This window comes from Lynx canadensis, chromosome E3 (genome assembly GCF_007474595.2).
Source record: "Lynx canadensis isolate LIC74 chromosome E3, mLynCan4.pri.v2, whole genome shotgun sequence".
NCBI lineage: Eukaryota > Metazoa > Chordata > Mammalia > Carnivora > Felidae > Lynx > Lynx canadensis.
Genome location: NC_044318.1, coordinates 25,788,180 through 25,806,045, shown reverse-complemented (window position 1 = coordinate 25,806,045; position 17,866 = coordinate 25,788,180). Strand labels below are relative to the sequence as shown.

The window sequence follows — 17,866 nt, the reverse complement described above, 5'->3', positions numbered from 1 at the left end:
ATCATGACCTGAGCTGAAGTCAGACATTTAACCGACTGAGCCACCCAGGTGCCCCTCACGCTCCACCTTATTAAGCTCCACCTCCCAGAAGGGGGCAGGGGGGCATCTACACATATTATTTGGAATTCTTCTACATGAAGATTTGTCGCTTTTCCCCCATTATTCATTTCAACCATTTATTTTTTAATTTTTTAAATCTTTTTTTCATTTCCACCATTTCTTTACATCAGTATGGACTCAGGGATCACTAGAATCAGCCACTTTCCCAAGGAGCCCTGGTTTATTTTACTGGGGAATGGTTATTTAGAAACTAAGATCTATGGGGTGTCTGGGTGGCTCAGTCGGTTAAGTGTCCAACTCCAGCTCAGCTCGTGACCTTGCGGTTTGTGAGTTCGAGCCCCACATCAGGCTAGCTGCTGTCAGTGTAGAGCCTGTTTTAGATCCTCTGTGTCCCCTCTCTCTCTCTCTGCCCCTCCCTTGCTCACGCTCCCTCTCTCTCTCAAAAATAAATAAAGTTACAAAAAAAAAAAAAAAAGAACCAAGATCTGGGTACTGGGTATGCTTATTGCTACCAGAGCATGTCTACTTCAAGGACTTCTCTGCGGACAGAGTTTGGAAATAAATGTACGTTTTCTTTTCTTTTCTTTTTTTTTTTTTAACATTTATTTATTTTTGAGACAGAGAGCATGAACATGGGAGGGTCAGAGAAAGAGGGAGACACACAGAATCTGAAACAGGCTCCAGGCTCCACGCTGTCAGCACAGAGCCCGACGCGGGGCTTGAACCCATGGACCCCGAGATCATGACCTGAGCCGAAGTCGGACGTTCAAACGACCGAGCCACCCAGGCGCCCCATAAATGTACGTTTTCTAACCCATGTGTATATACACATCTGTAATTCTTTCTGTACCTATCTGTATGTGTCAAAGTAAACATGAGTCCATACTGACTCCGCCTCTAACCCAGCCCAGGGTTTATTGTAGCCTTTCCCCTTGCTTATTTGCAACCTGGTTCCCGTTATCTACAATCTATTACTTATTTGTTCAGTCCTAGTACATAAAGTAGTTTCAGAGGGCGCCTGGGTGGCGGCTTAGTTGTTAAGGATCTGACTTTGACTCAGGTCACTATCTCACGTTTGAGTCCCATACTGGGTGAGCTCCAGTCCCGCTTTGGGTGACCATGAACCCCACTTAGGATGAGCTCTGCTTCTCTCTCTCTCTGCCTGGGATTCTCTCTCTCTCTCTCTCTCTCTCTCTCTCTCTGCCCCTCACTCACTTGCACTCTCTCTCTCTCTCAAAAATATATAAATAAAGTCATTTCAGAATCGCCAAACTGTACTCCATGAAGAACAAATTTACCCTAGAGTACAATGTTTACCTACAGTACTTTTTTGTCTTCAGTCTTATAGTATCCAATCAAAGAATCCTTTTCCAAAATTACTTAGATCAGTTCCTTTCCTCTCCACCCCCTTCATTGAGGTGCTGTCATATGTAACACAGGGTAGTTTGTCATAATCTGCATTCCATTCTGGGATCTCATGACATCTTGGTCGATTTTTTAAAAAATTTGCATGCAGCAAAGCTCGTTGTGTATGGGTTTTTACAAAATGCATGGAGTCATGTATAAACTACCTCGGTGATGTATAGAACAGTGCCATCACCCTGAAAATTCCCCTGTGTGTATGGTAACCAACTTTCTGGTTTCCCTGAGACGGCAGAGGGGTCCCAGGGTGCAGGACTTTCACCCTGATATTTATCTTGATATTTCATCTTGATATTTATCAACCGACTGAGCCATCTAGGCACCCCAGCTTTTTGTATTTCTTATAATGCAAATCTGCTAACAATGAATTCTCTCAGGCTTTGTCTTTCTTTCAACTTCATGTTTGAAAGATAATCTTTCTGCATATAGAAGTCTTGGCTGGCCGGTTTCCTTTCAGCACTTTGAATATGCCGCCCCACTCTCTTCCTCCCTGGTGTTGAGAAGTCAGTTGTTAATTGCATTGTTGTTTCCCCGTCATTTTTTTTTTCTTGCTGCTTTTAAGATTTGCTATTTGTCTTTCTTTTTAAAAATTTTGTTTAATGTTTATTAATTTTTGAGAGAGAGAGTACGAGCAGGGGAGGGGCAAACACAGAGTCTGAAGCAATCCAGGCTCTGAGCTGTCAGCACAGAGCCCAACATGGGCCCAACTCACAAACTGAGAGATCATGACCTAAGCCAAAGTCAGAGGCTTAACCAACTCAGCCACCCAGGCACCCCTGCTCTTTGTCTTTCATGTTCAACCATGATGTATGTAGGTAGGGATCTCTTTGTTCTAACATGGATTTGTTAAGATTTTTGGATCTGTAAATTAATGATATTTATCAAATTTGAAAGTTTTTGGCCATTATTTCTTCAAATATTTTTCCTGTCCTTTTCTTTCTCTTTTCTTGTGCTGTGACTGCCATTTTTCTATGTTGGCATGGTTGATGTTGTCCCTAGGTCTTGAGGCTCTGTTCATTTTTCTTCATTTTTTTAAATTCTCTCTAGTGTTCAGGATTGAGTCATTTTTATAATCTGTGTTCAAGTTCACTGATTCTTCTGTCATCTCAAATCTACTGTTAAGATCATCTAGTAAATATCTCATCTAAGTTATTGCAGCTTTCAAGTCGAGAATTTCCAATTGGTTCTTTGTTACATTTTTCATTGTTTTTGTTGAGACTGCCTGTTTTTTAGTTGTAATTATATTTTGCTTCCATTATATTTTCCTTTAATTCTTTGAGTGTATTTATAATACCTGCTTTGAAGACTTTGCTAAATCCAACATCTGGGTCCACTTAAAGACAGGTTCTATTGACTGCTTTTTCACCAAATATGGGTTTTACTGTGTTTGCATACACACTTCACACTTTTTTGTTGAAAACTGGACATTTTGGATAATATATTTTGCAACTTGGGATTCCGATTGGATTCCTGCTGCTATTGTTTTGTTTGTAGTGACTTGTCTGAAGTTAACCTGTGGAATGTATCTCCCTCCATAGTGTGAAGGAGCCTGACGTCTTTGCTCAGATTTTTAAAAAATTGATATTTTTAGTTTAAATACTTGTAGACTCACATGTGGATTTAAGAAATAATACAGAGAGATGTCATGAGCCCTTTGTCCAGTTTTCCTCAGTGGCAGTATCTTGTAGAACTATAGTATAGTATCACCACCAGGATATTGGCATTGTAGTGAAAATCCAGAATACTCCATCACAAGGATGCCTTCTGTTCTTTTATAGCCATATCCACACCCATCCCACCCTCCATCCTTAATTCCTGGAAACTATTAAGAAATGTCCTCCAATTCTGTAACTGTCATTTCAACAGAGTTATATAAGAGCAAGTATATAGCCTGTGAGCCTTCAAGCCTGGCTTCTTTTACTTAGCATCATGCCTTTGAGATTTATCTCAAATGTTGCATGTATTAGTAGTTCATTCTTTTTTATTAGTGAGTAGTGTTTCATCATATGAATATACCACAGTGCCATAGACTGGATTTTTGTGTTGCCTCAAAATTCATGTTGAAACCCAATCCCCAATATGATGGTATTTAACAGTGGGGTTTTGGGGGAGTGATTTGGTCATGAGGGCAGAACCCTCAAGAATGGGATTAGTGCCCTTATAAAAGAGAGATTTGTCCCTCCTGCTATGTGAGGACACAGAAGATTACTGTCCATGAAATTGGAAGCAGACCCTCCCCAGACATCAAATGTACTGGAGACTGGACCTTGGACCTCTCAGTCTTCAGAACTGTAAGAAATAAATTTCTGTTGTTTATAGGCCACCCAGTCTATGGTGATTTGCTACAGCAGCACAGAGTAAGACACACAGATTATTTAATCATTTACCCATTGAAGAACATCCAAGGTCATTTCTAGTTTAGGGTTATTAGGAATAAAGCTGCTGTGAGCATTCATGTACAGGATTTTGTGTAAACCTATATATTCATTTCTCTGGGATAAATGCCCAAAAGGACAATTTCTGGGTTGTATGGTAGTTGCATGCTTGACTTCATAAGAATTCCCCAAGTGGGACACCTAGGTGGCTCAGTCTGTTAAACAGCCAGTTCTTGATTTCGGCTCAGGTCATGATTTCACAGTTCCTGAGTTTGGGCTCCACATTGGGCTCTGTGCTGTTAGCGCGGAGCCTGCTTGAGACTCTCTCCCCACCCCCCGCCCCGCTCTCCCCAGCTCACTCTCTCTCTCAAAATAAATAAACTTGAAAAAAAAACAAGAAATTCCACAGTTTTCCAGAGTAGGTGTACAATTTTACATTCCCACCAGCAATGTATGAGTAATTCAGTTTCTCTTTGCTCTTACCAGCATTTGATGTTATCACTATTAATTAATTCACTCATTCATTCACAATTCTGATAAGTGCACAGTGGTATCTTGTTGTGGTTTTAATTTGCATTTCTCTCATGGCTTAAGATATTAACCATTTTTCTATGTGTTTATTTGAAATCTCTTCAGCAAAATTCTGTTCATGTCTTTTGCTCATTTTCTAGTTGAATTGCTGTTTTTTGTTTGTTTGTTTACTGTTGAGTTTTATGAGTTCTTTATATATTCTTGATAGTTCTTTGTTGGATATGTCGTTTGCAAATATTTTCTCCAAGTCTGTAGCTTGTCTTTTCATCCTTTTAACAGTGTCTTTCACACACCAAGAGTTTTACATCGATGAGGTACAATTGGTCAAATTTTCCTTTTATGGATTTTGTTTGTGGGGTCATGTCTAAGGAGTTTTTGCCTAGTCCTCGATCCTGATTTTCTCATGTGTTTTTTTTTCTAAAGTTTTATAGCTTTATATTTTACATTTAAGTTCATGATCCATTTTGAATTAATTTTTGCATAACATGTGGGACTTAGAGTCAAGGTTCATTTTTTTTCTATGAATGTTCAATTGCTATGGCACCATTAAAAGTACTATCCTTCCGGGGCGCCTGGGTGGCTCAGTCGGTTAAGCAGCCGACTTCAGCCCAGGTCATGATCTCGCAGTCCGTGAGTTTGAGCCCCACGTCGGGCTCTGTGCTGACGGCTCAGAGCCTGGAGCCTGTTTCAGATTCTGTGTCTCCCTCTCTCTGACCCTCCCCCGTTCATGCTTTGTCTCTCTCTGTCTCAAAAATAAATAAACGTTAAAAAAAAAATTAAAAAAAAATGTACTATCCTTCCTTCGCTAAATTGGTTTTTGCACCTTTGTTTAAAAAAAATCCAATGGACCTACTTGTGTGGGTCTATTTCTAGGCTGTCTATTCTGCTTCTGATCTCTGTGTCAGTCCTGTCATCAGTACTATGCTATCTTCATTTCCATAGCTGTCTAGTAAGCCTTCATATTGGGTACAGTAATTCTACCCCTTTAATCTAAGATTATTCTAGACATTCGAGGGCCTATGCCTTCCCTTATACATTTTAGAATAAGCCTATGTCTATCAAACAAATCCTTGCTGGCATTTTGGTAGGAATTGCATTAAATCTTTAAATCAGTTTGGCAAGCATTGACATCTTGACTCTTTGAGTCTTTCTGTCATGAGCACGGTATGCCTCTCCATTTATTTGGTTTTAATTTCTTTCATCAGCTTTATATATGCTTTGTTAGATTCATACCTAAGCATATTTAAATAGTTGTAAATGCTACTGTATTTTTCATTTTGCTTTCCATTTTTTGTTGAACACTGGATGTTTTAGATAACATATTATATCTGATTTTTTTTTCCCCTGAATGTTGTTGTTTTGTTTTTAGTAAATGCCTAGACTCAATCTTTGGAATCTCTCTGCCTCTTGGTACACAACCCATAATGTCTTGGCTCAGTTTTTTAATTTATATTTTCATTTTTTGTAAAATAAAATCTGCCTATACATTGTCTCTGGGTCTGTCTAGTGAGTGGTCAGGTAATGACAGGCTCTGCTCAAACACCAGTGAGGCTTTCACCCTTGGCCAATGGACTTGGGGACAGGTGGGGGGCCTATTCAAAATTCAGTCTGTTTTCAAGTCTCTCCCAGCTTTTACTTTCTACCACAGATCTTGAACTTTCTTGGGGTCTCCCCTGTGTATGAACACAACCTCCCATTCCATCAGGGATGTAATGGAAAGCTTGATCAGCCCTCTCTGGTTCTCTCTTTTCTGGGATTTCCCTGGCAAATTTCTAGATAGCTCACTGGTCTGCCAACTGCCCCAAGTAGGCCTGCAGCCTCAGGCTACCAAAGCTGTGGGTTTTCACCTTTCATTTCCTACGGAGTTTCCTACTTTTACTGACAATGCCAGTGAGCATGGGGTTTTTCTCCCTCCCCTCCAAATCAAATCCAACAGTGAAACTGCCAGTATTCAAAGGCATCTTCACCCTGGTAGCACGACAAGCTGGGGATGGGGAAGGAAATGGAAACAGCTCCAGGCAAGACTCCCACAGTTCTTTCCAAAAGTTCAGTTTTTCCATAAATAGATGCTTCTCAATTTTTTGGCTACTTGCCGTTGGTCAACTTCCAGAGCCCTGGAATGGTTGGTTTTGTCAATTTTGTCCTGTTTTATAGTTGCCTAACACTTTGCCGGAGACACTCAGCCATGACTGAACCTTTTAGCCCCGGACCACCTTGAAATCCAGCTGGGATCCAGACTCTTCTACCCTCCCAGCTCCAGCTCCTGTGGGTGAATCAGCCTCCTTAAGTGAAGCTCTCCATTCACATGCAGATCTCCCTCTACTGGTGAGAGAAGGCTCAGAATTAGGTTTGCCTACTGACAGGTCCCAACACAGTCCAGGGCAGTAATCTCCAGAGTGGGGTACACAAGCTCAGACAATGGGATGGCACCAGTCAATTCATAAGGGTGTAAAAACTTTTAGATTGAAATTAGGCTCCACTCAGATTAAGTATACAAACTGACATCATCACCCTCCCTTGGATGGTCATTTGGATGGGCATGGGTCAACATGTGGGGTCGAGACTCCTACACGAGGTGTATGTTCCTCACACAGTTGCCCTGAGGGAAGCACCCTCACACTTCGTCCACTTTCAGCTTATCAAGAGCTGCTGCGATGTATATGGACACTATCAAGGGGAGTCATGACTTGTTAACTGGTTTAAAACTAACACCCACAACACGGACAAATGGGTTAAAAAGACTCTTCAAATAAATTACTGATTGAGAATAACACTCAAGTGCAAGCAAATGACAGATAATGGTGGAGGCAATTCCTCCTCCTCCTACTGGGAGGTCTTCCCAAGTTCCATTAGGAGCTCAATATAATGATGCTTTAATCAGATCTAACAAGAAGTCATCCAGAAAATAATGCCAAGTTAATGAGCACAATTTGAAATATAGACAAATCCAGAGTGATGAATCTCACCCTAAGCCCCTTAGGTGGCTTGAGATATTAGCTAATGGACACTATGATGTCATCACATTGTCAAGGCATTTTTAAACTGCTGTATTTTGTGTTTCTATTTTTATGTGTATTTTACTAGGTAGAGAATTTAGTAATATAGTCATGCATGTACATAATATTCTGAGAAAATTTATATCCAATGTGTGCAATAGAATTCACTGCCACTAGAAGTGAGAGATAAAGTCCCCCTGGTCTCTAGGGTACTTCTGCATTGGGATCCCATGGTAGTACGTATGCCACTGTGCTAGCTGGGGTCTCTGCCACAGGGCTGCCAAGTCCCACTCTCCACCCGGGACTCCTGTCTGGCGCCAAGAGGTTTTGGGGCCAAACTTGCAGGACCAGAACTCAATACGTAATCAGCAGACTGCACCTTGCAGACTGATATCACTCCTTTGCCCCAACCCAAAGTACCTGCTTTATCAGTGGGACTCAAGACTACAGATGGGCGACCTCCCAGCCCTCCACATCTCCAATCGGAGAGGTCATGAGAAACCTCATGCCACATAGTGGGATCTGGACAAAAGAGCTCTGTGGAATTGGATCATTAACCTTTAACATTTCCGGGGACCAAAGTAGGAAGGGTGTGAATAGGACAGTAGGCAGGGCTTATGGGCTCAGCTCTGGTCCTGTCTGCACCAACTGACCCCCGAGAGCTGTCCTGCAACCCCACCATATTTCCTGCATGGACAGAGTATAAGGTAAGCAGGCGGACTCCAGACCTCCCCAGTTACAGCTCACATTCATCACCTATGGCCTCCACATACTTCAATTCACTGAATTCTCTCAAGAACCCTAGGAAGGAAACACTATTAGTAATCATTCTCTTTACAGATGAGGAAATGGAGGCAGAGTACAAATGAAATTTGCCCAAGGCTCTCTAAGAGTAAAGTGCTAGTGCCAGAATTGGAACCCAGACAATCCTAATTAGGCACTAAATCCGAAACCCCAACTCCTAACCACTGTGTTCTCCTGCCCCCTTATATGCTACCATCTGTCCATGACCTGGTCACCAGTAACTGCTGACACTAGAACTGGCCACCAGAGGGAAAAGCACGATCATTTGCTCTAAACAAGGCATGCGTGTTGCAGGCTTAGTGTGGGGCTTAAGACACACAAAGTTGTACTCTGAAGGGACCCCATCTAAAAACCACACACACACACACACACACACACACATACGCATCTTGCTTCATCCATCTGTTGCCAATACTTGCAAATTCTGGGCAGACCACCTCAAAGATTTTCTTTTGCTCTGCCTGCCTAGCTTAGGTTTTTGACATCTCATTTTTTCAGTGTCCAACCCAGGCCAAAATTTGTAACATCATTTTCACTAAAAGTTGCATATCCCACACTCTCCAGGGAAGGTGCATTTCTAGCCAAACTCTTGGTTTTCCACTGTATTCCTGACCTGTTTCCTGCTCATATTACTTCTACCCCATGAACCACCCACCCCTCCCCCCACCCACCCCACCCAATATACAGCATGTTTCTGTTGCGCTCCAGCAACTTTATGGGTAAATTTCTTACACCTTAGAGCTACAGGCTATCATTTTTGTATCTGAGAATGGCAAAAATGTACATACCAGAATGTGGGTTAAGATCAGTTATTCTCTTTTCTTGCAGGAAGAGGGATGGAGACAGGAAGTACATCACTTGTTCCCCAGTCCCAATGCCTGCTTGAGTGGGACCCTGGCTTTCACGAGTGCCAGATGGACATCTTTGCAGATCACAGGACTGTCCCCTTGGACCAACCTCCCTTCCTCCTGGCAGACTAAGGACAGGGAAGGACCTCTCCAGCTCATGGCCTCATCTTGAAGTGTGGGCCAGTCAGGCAAACTGAGAAGAGCCTTAGATCACAGGCTGGTAGACCTTGACCCTAGGGGCCGGGGAATGAGAGCCATTGTAAGCGTCCAGGGTTGGTAGGAAGCCAAAAGCTGAGGCATCGAGGGAACTTTCAGTCTAGGGCAGAATGCATGGGGTGAATATGCCGGGACCCTGGTTTTCAACAGGGCAATGCCAGCCCTAGGGGAACTTTGTTTAGGAAAGATTTTGGGTTATCACAATAATAGGGGACCTCTCCTTGCATGTGGAGGCCCCCCATAGGACAGCGCAAAGACCTGTCACATTTCACAAAGCTTCCAGGGTCTTACCCATCCTTCGGGTAGAGATGAAAAATGTGTATCATCATTTGAGCCTGGAACCTATTTTGCACAAATATTTTTTAGACATGCACTATACTTTCTAGGATCCCAAGTAAACGGAGGGAAGAGTGTACCTTGTTGTTTTGGGAAACTTAACAGGAATCCCATCTCCTGCAGTCCTGCCGGGGTCGGAGTGGCAGCCAAACCTCACCTGTCACTCTGTGAGGGGCTGTCCCGCTCACAGAAATCCTCTCACGGGTACAGGATCTAATCCCATTGTCATCAAGGTTGTGCCCAGGCGCACGTGGGTGGTCCAGTCAGTTAAGCATCAGACTTCATCATCTCGCAGTTCGTGAGTTCGAGCCTTGGGTTGGGCTCTGTGCAGACAGCTTGGAGCCTGGAGCCTGCTTCGGATTCTGTCTCTCCCTCTCCTTCTGCCCTCCCCCACTTGCTCTCTCTCAAGAATAAGCATTAAAATTTTTTTTTCTTAAAAAAGAAAAAAAAAGGTTGCACCCAGGCCTTTACTTAAGATGCAGCTGAGTTCATTACATGTTGCTTTCCTTCTATTTATATTTCAGTTAGTCCTCTATTTTTTTAATGTTGATTTATTTTGAGAGAGAGAGAGAGAGAGAAACAGGGAAGAGGCAGAGAGGAAGAGAGAGAGAGAGAGAGAGAGAGAGAGAATCCCAAGCAGGCTTTGCACTGCCAGCAGAGCCGGACGCAGGGCTTGAACCCACAAAACCACGAAATCATGACCTCAGCCAAAGCCAAGAATCAGATGCTCACCCAACTGAGCCACCCAGACACCCCGTCCTCTATTTTTTTTATTTTTATTAAAAAAAATTTTTTTTATATTTATTTTTGAGACAGAGAGAGAGCGCAAGCGAGGGAGGAGCAGGGAGAGAGAGGGAGACACAGAATCCGAAGCAGGTTCCAGGCTCTGAGCCGTCAGCCCAGAGCCCGACGTGGGGCTCAAACCCACGAACCGCGAGATCATGACGTGAGCTGAAGTTGGACACTCCACCGACTGCGCCACCCAGGCGCCCCCTTTTTATTTTTAATTACGTGTTGGTAAATGACATTCTCTTTTCAGGATAGTAAAATCTATAAAAAGAAAAGGTTAGGCCTCATCAGGTTGAGCTCAATGTGCTAGGGGCCAAAGGGCCCTAGCTCAGAAAGCCAAGGGGCCCCTGATGCCCTAAGTGTGACTTTGGTCCCGCTCTGCAGTGTGTCCACGGGTGGCCTGCAGCTGCCCCAGCACCAGCGGCCCCCCAGGTGGTGCTAGAGCAGGAAAGCAGCCAGGCAGAGCCCGGAACGGGCGCCCTGGACAAGAGGGAAGGGAAGGGGTGCCCTTCCAGCTGGCAGACCGCTGCAGTGTTCATCACGTGTGCCGAGTAGGAACCCCCGTGTCAGGGACTGGTGGATTCCCCAGCTTCTACGTGGATGAGGCATGTGAACCAGCCACACGGGTATGGATGTGGCGCAGGGTAGACAGCCAGATTCGGCTGAAGGACACGGACCGAAGATGGAGAGTCTTCCAGATTCAGGATATGATCCAGTGGCCAGGCTGGAGATGAAAGGGCAGAGGAATCATGTCTGAAAGGCACACAGGTTTGAACTCGAAGCATCTTCCCTAGCCCCTTCTGTGTGTGTTTCTTCTTTTTTATGACTTTTTTTAAAGATTAAGGGCTACTTCATCATTAAAATGAAGGCGTGGCTTCAAGAGTTCAGGCTCCCAAATTCTGAGAGGCAGAGAGATTGTAAGGCATTCTCAAAATGACAACACGAATTCTTGATAGCTAGAATCCTGGAGTTCAGACCCTGAAATCTCTCAGCTGTGAGGTCGCTCATAAATTACCCAGGGTCGGTGGTTTTGAAACTGCAGTCTGCTTTCCATTAGCTGGCCGTGTAATCAATTTAGTGGTCAAGCTCAGTTTTTAAATTAAATAGAAGAAACTAAAATTTAAAAATATTGGTGTGTGTCATTCGTGGCGGGAGCAATGATCACTTCATGATGTTTGTTTCAATTACATAACTTCCTTCCGGGCATCCATTCTCATCCTTGAAAAGTGAGAAGCCAGGGCACAGGCAGCCCCATGGCCCAGAGAAGCCAAACCCAGTTCTCCTCTACCCCCAGGTAGCCAGAGGTGACCCACCAGCCCAACTCTTGCACACCCGCCCTCCCCACTTCATCGGAACACACATTCACAGAGTGCTGGACACTGTTCTAAGCACTTGGCATTAGGGTGCCTGGGTGGCTCAGTCGGCTGGGCATCCGACTTCACTCAGGTCATGATCTAGAGGTCCGTGGGTTCAAGCGCCAGGTCTGGCTCTGTGCAGACAGCTCGGAGCCTGTACCTGCTTCAGATTGTCTCCCTCTCTCTCTGCCCCTCCCCCACTCATGCTCTTTCTCTCTCTCAAAAAATGAATAAACACAATTTTTTTTAAAAAAAATAATAAGCATTTGGTATTAACTTGCTGAATTCTCACTGCATTCAAGTGAGTGCCATCATCCTTATTTTACAGATGAGGAAACTGGGGCACAGAGAGGTTAAGCCACTTGGCCAAAGCTGCAGGGCATGTGGGAATTGGAGCCGGGGCTCATTGCTGCCACGCCGGACTTCAGTTCCTGGACCAGCCAGGGGTGCGGCATCTCCCTGCACGGCCTCTGGCACACCAGCCCCATGGGGCCACTGTAGCAGCAGCCTGGGGGAACCTGTCCTCGGGAGGTGGACAAATCCCCAACGGGCCCCATTCTCCACGCGGCAATGAGCCCGGGGTCCCTGAGCGCCAGGGTCGCAGCTCCGCCCTCTGCATCCAACGCTCCCACCCCACCCCAACCCCTGCTCCCATTCCCGGGTGCATTCAAACCGCAGCTATTCCAAGATGCCATCTGGGGCCCCCCGAAGAGCCATCATCCTCTGCCCTGCAACCCTCTTGATCTCTTCACTGCCATTAGATTACACTTTTTCGTGAACTGTCTCCCCAACTAGAAGGGCCGAAAAGACCAGTCTTTTGTCCATGTGCTACAGCACCTTCAGCTCCCAGAACAGTGAGGACACTTAAGAGAACCCGAGAAAGATTTGTTACCGAGTGATGCAACAAGTCGATCCCCTCTTCCCCTGGGACACAGTCCACACACTTGCATCTATTCTCACAGTGGTCAAACCACCCTAGTTCACCCATAATATCAACAACTAGCATGGCACCAGTCTGGGGTCTTTGGAGGCTAAGAAGAAGAAGAAAAAGGCTCTCTCAGATGAAGAGAGAAGTTTGGGCAAGTTCACGAAGACCTTGACCAGACTCCACACCGCTCCTCTGGCCTTTGCGTTCATTCTGATCTTTTCTGTGCTCCTTTGCTGGTCTGTGAGTCTGAGTGGCTTCAGGTGCAGCGTGCCTGCCAGGGAATAAAATAGCAACTTGACTCGAGGCCTCAGCACAGGTCAGATTTTACACGGAGCGGACAGATGGGAGCTCTTACTGACCAAGGACTCTTGTTCACACGTGATGAAGCAGGACATGCCATCTAAGAGTGCAGGGGGAGAGCAGTGAGGGGCACGAAGAGAGAGACGAGGCAGGAGAGGTGAAGAGGTAGAAACAAATGGGACTGTTGAGGCATCCTGTTCAACACGGTCCTGGCCCCAAGAGTGCCTAGAGACTGGCCTCTGTGACCCTGGAGCCTGCCGGGAAGGGAGGGGAGGTCCACAGAGCCTCCGCCCATCGGGGAAGAGAAGAATTCACGTTAGCGAACACGATCTCCCTTGATAAGCTGCTCCACAAATAACTGTAGGGGATGCGCCGTCCTGGCACAGGGCGTCTGGCACATGCGGGAGCTCTGTGACAGGAGAAGGCAGAGTGGCTGGCGTCTGCTTCTGGTGGTGACTCAGGCCAAGTGCACGTGAAGGGCTTATGTAACTGAGAAGGGCGTCTTCACATCCCCATGTCTACTCACATGCTCCGCAGTGGTCTCCATTGCTTAGTTTACTCACTTCTGGGCAGGATTTGGGTCAAGTCTGTGGGCACTTGCTGGTCCAGGGCCGTCAAAGAGGTTTTGTACTCTCAGGGAGAAGACCTGTATGTTCGCTGAGGCCAGCTTAGTAGGAGACGCGGCCCACCCCACATCCTGACGATGAGCGACACGTGGAGAAAACAAGTTGCAAAACACCCCCAGTAACTGATCACATATGTTCTTCCCTTAGAAAACACCCATCAGATGGGAGGAAAACAGAGGCACGGCAAATAAACTCAGATGTTTTATTCTGTAAAGCACATATGCACATATTTCAAACACAGAAAATGAATCTGGGAGTAAATGCCGTAACAGATCAGCTACTGACCATCATGCAGCAAGGTAAGTGAGATGGGTCCGCCGGCCCTTCTAAGCCCACAGCGCCTGCAGGAGGGTGGAAAACCAGGATACTGAATCCCTACAGACTGCCAAAGAAAATGCAACCGAAACGGCAGGCTCCTAGTGACGAGAAAAACTTACAAATAGAATCAAAACTGATTCAAGTCATACAGTGAAAGCACAAAAGGAAAAAGGAAAGAGATCAATATGATCTGAAACAACCATTTAATAGTAAGTTGCTAACCTTTAATTGGACCTCCAGTCCAAGATGCCTGAGGACGCGCCTGTGCTCCCGTGCGGGGTCACTCAGAATGGTCTGTGGGCCCTGTGTGGGACGCTCTTCTAATCCTGAGGGTCCCCCAGCAAGACGCAGCGGAGGACTGGGCCTTGTCTCCAAGTGCCCAGATGTTAACAGGACTCTGGACTTCCTGAGTTTCCATGAAAGTCTCTCCGGTTCCTAGACCTCTTCACCCAGGCCCATGGCCTCTCCTCTTCCCCGCTTTCTTTTATACGCCTGACTGACTCTAGGTTTCTAGAAGATCTTTGAGAATTACCTGCTAGAGTGAATGCTGGATTTTTTAAGTGTGTGTCCTGGCCTCATGGACAAGTCATACTGTCCAGGCATTTTTGGCACTTCCTTCCCTCACGCCTAACAGAGTCCTTCCTCCCCTGGCTAGAGATTCCAGCCATTCCCTGTTATTAAAACAAGTGTAATTAACATTAGCAACAAGCTGGACTGAACAAACCAGTGAAACTGACGTTTTCCACCTGTCTTTCTCCTTTTATGTTACTCTGCCAGTTATAAATCTATCCCTGTAACTCAACTTCATGGGGATTTTATCAATTCAGTAGCAGCTTAACCTAAAATCTGTTGGTCTTAATGATACTGATGTTTCTAAAGGCCAAGCCAAATGGCTCTTTCTCAATCTTGTCTCATAAAAGTCTCAAAGTCTCTAAAGAGAAAACTAAAGGACCAGGTTAGCCATGCATCATGTAAGCAACTCATAAAAAAAAACTGGATAGACAAGTATGATCACTACACTTGAAATGTACTAAAAGGAAAAAAAAGGGGGGGATATTAACATATTAAGTTACTACAGTGATTATTTTAATAATCTTCAGTAAGAGCCCACAATTGTTTTCCATTCAAGAATGCCTGGGATCAAATGTTCTAGGCCAATTATTTCAGACTGCAGGACTAATTCTAATTGGGAACAGACTACAGACCTGAAGTTCAGGGGAAAAAGTGCTGAGAGTCACGTCTAAGGTTTTAATTGCCCTTGTGCTACATAATGTTGCTCAGGAGAACACAGAAGTCAGTAATGACAAGGACTTATTAAGGCAAAGAGCTATTAAGGAAAAACCGTAAGAATACAAGAAACAACAAAGGACTAGAAAAAGTAACACAATTTTTTAAAACATAAATATGGAGCAGAAAGAAAAAGGGATAAAAGATTTAGATCATCCAAATGCCACAGGAAAGAAAAATGCTTTGGGTTTTCCTGATACGTGGCAAATCAGAAGTCCTTTCCTCAAATGTCACAGGCATTGTTTCCACGTTACTGATCTACGAGCTGCCATTTTCCTTCTGAAGATATGTTCATTGCATAAAAACATATGCAAAAAGTAAAAAGAAGAAAAAAAATCCACTCCCTCTTCAAAGAAGAAGCTCTTTTGCAACTATGAGACTGAATCATCTGTCTCTCTTTCTATACTGCCAGCTGCACTCCAGAAAACAGAACAGCTAATTTCTACTCTAGAGCCATTTACTTAATTTTTAAGCTCTTTTGAGTGGGGACACTGCTTTAACTTTTATAAAGGAGGGAAGGGACAACGGAGAAGAAAAGGACAGTGGCACATTCTGTGCCAACTCAACTCAAACAAGACCAGGTTCCTCACCATCCATGTGGAAAATGAAACTTAGATCTTTACCATGTAGATGATTTTTAAATATTTAACTCTTTACTCAAGATAAAAGCACAAGTCTGTCCTAACTAGAGTAGTATTAAAATGTGACTATTTTACTTGTTCTTCAAAGAAAAAAAACAAACAGAACAAAAAACTAAGAAAGATAGGTATGTTTCCTTGCAAGCAAAACGGAGAAAAAGGTATTATTGTTGTTACCATGATTATTAAGCCACAGACACATAAAATCCACAAAATGGATTGGTGGCTTTGGAAATGCAGTATCATATCGAAGGTGCAGACTGTTTGGAACGTTCTGTACATATCGGGCTGAAACAAGAACCAAAGCAAACCTCAACCCCACCAGCAATGAAATGCCCCTGTGACCTTGGCAAAGACGGCATGGTCTGCTCCCCAGCAGTAAGATCACGCTCCTCTCTGGCGCTACGCAGAACCATCCCAAGTCCACAGGTGAGGCTGAAGGGTTCCCGCTGCACCCAGTGTGAAGCACGTGCATCATTGGACCAATTTCGGAATAGATTTTTATAAATATATACAAATCAGTTACAGGCACTTGAAATGTCTTTGGCTGGAATAACCCAACATTGCAAGATAATATATTCACAGAGTGTCCAGGCCCAGGCTGGGTTCAGCAGGCAATGATTACGGTTCTCTCAGTCTCTCTTAGAAAACGGGCAGTTGTGGGATTAGGCATCAGCCAAAGCCACCTAGAAAAGAAGAGGAGGAGCAATCCGGTCACACGGTAAAGCCCAGGTAACTCAGCCCCGCCCAGTACTCTTACTGAGTTCGGGTCCCCAACCAAACACCAGGGAGCCATACGGAATGCATCGATCAGGCAGGGGAATTACTAAATCCCTAAGAAAACAAGGTCACTTGGCAGAGAATGAAGAGAAATCTCAAAGTCCATTGCAGGAAGTAGCTGATCTAGTGGAAACACCATGATGAGACAGAGTTAACAGTTTTCAAACCCTGATCAGCATTCTAGGAGAGGATTTCTCAAGCCGATAGAAACTGAGAGGAAACAGCCCTTCAGGGTCGGCTGCTCTCCAGTAGGACTTTGAGAACAATTCCCAATCAGTACCTTTTGCCAGCTAAGGCTTGGGTATACGACTGAAAATCCAAAATCATCATTTAGGCTGAGAGTAGACTACATCTGATAAAAAGACAGGAACGAGTCTCACTAATCGAACTAGTGAGTTTGAGCCCTATGTTGGGCTCTGTGCTGAAAGCTTGGAGCCTGGAGTCTGTTTCAGATCCTGTGTCTCCCTCTCTCTCTGCCCCTCCCCTGCTCGCAGTCTGTATGTGTCTCTCTCTCAAAAAGAAACAAACATAAAAAAAAAAAAAAAAAAAGACAGTAACTGATTTCTCTGGTGGAAAGGTGCCATCCACAATAAATGGAACGGGGACTAAGTGGGGACTTCCTGTCTGCAGAGGTCTCCAGCAAAATCTCGGCCAGACCCACCCACTGCTCACCTTCTCAGGACAAAAGTCAGGATTGCTCTGACGCAATTTGCTGGGTCTGCCTTTGATAACCGCATAGCAAAACATTGTTATCACCATCACGAAGAGGAAGTAACTGGTGTGCATGAGATGCAAATTTATTAATGAACGGTCATCCTAAATGAAGAGAATAAACCAGAAACATCTGCACTGAGTTACTGAAAGATTTTAATGCTGGGTTTCTGGAAACAGGGTTCATAACCTCCTGACTCGCCTAAACTTGAATTCTCAAACTGAAAGGAGGTTTCTCTTTTTCTCTTCTAAACTATTAAAGCTGGATCTAAGTAAAGATGGTATTCCTGGAACCACCCACTCCTTCCTAAGGCAGCCCCCTGCCCTGGCTTCTGCACTCCTACACTGCCCAGGAACCCAAGAACGCCCTGTCCCCATTTCCCCCCACCCCTGAAGTTCCCAGAGACCAGAGGCCTTAATCCAGACCCTTGTCTTGAGTCCTCTGACTGCCCTCAGGTCACATGGCTGACAGCCCAAGACTGTGTTCCTAATTCCTTGTCACTCCCCCACCAGGAAGGCTTCTCCCCTTGGGCAGCTTCATTCCTC

General features: G+C 44.7%; 1 protein-coding gene across 1 annotated transcript in view; it reads right to left on the bottom strand.

Moving 5' to 3' along the window:
- Positions 1-13,774: 13,774 nt before the first annotated feature.
- The window catches only part of TMEM248 (transmembrane protein 248), a 31,668-nt gene continuing 27,576 nt past the window's right edge, over positions 13,775-17,866 (bottom strand). Inside the window, exons 6-7 of the mRNA XM_030300524.1 lie at positions 17,282-17,425; positions 13,775-16,515 (exon numbers count right to left, since the gene is read on the bottom strand). Of these exons, the coding sequence (XP_030156384.1) occupies positions 16,495-16,515; positions 17,282-17,425 (165 nt within the window). The 3' untranslated portion in view covers positions 13,775-16,494. The remainder of the gene's footprint in view (positions 16,516-17,281; positions 17,426-17,866) is intronic.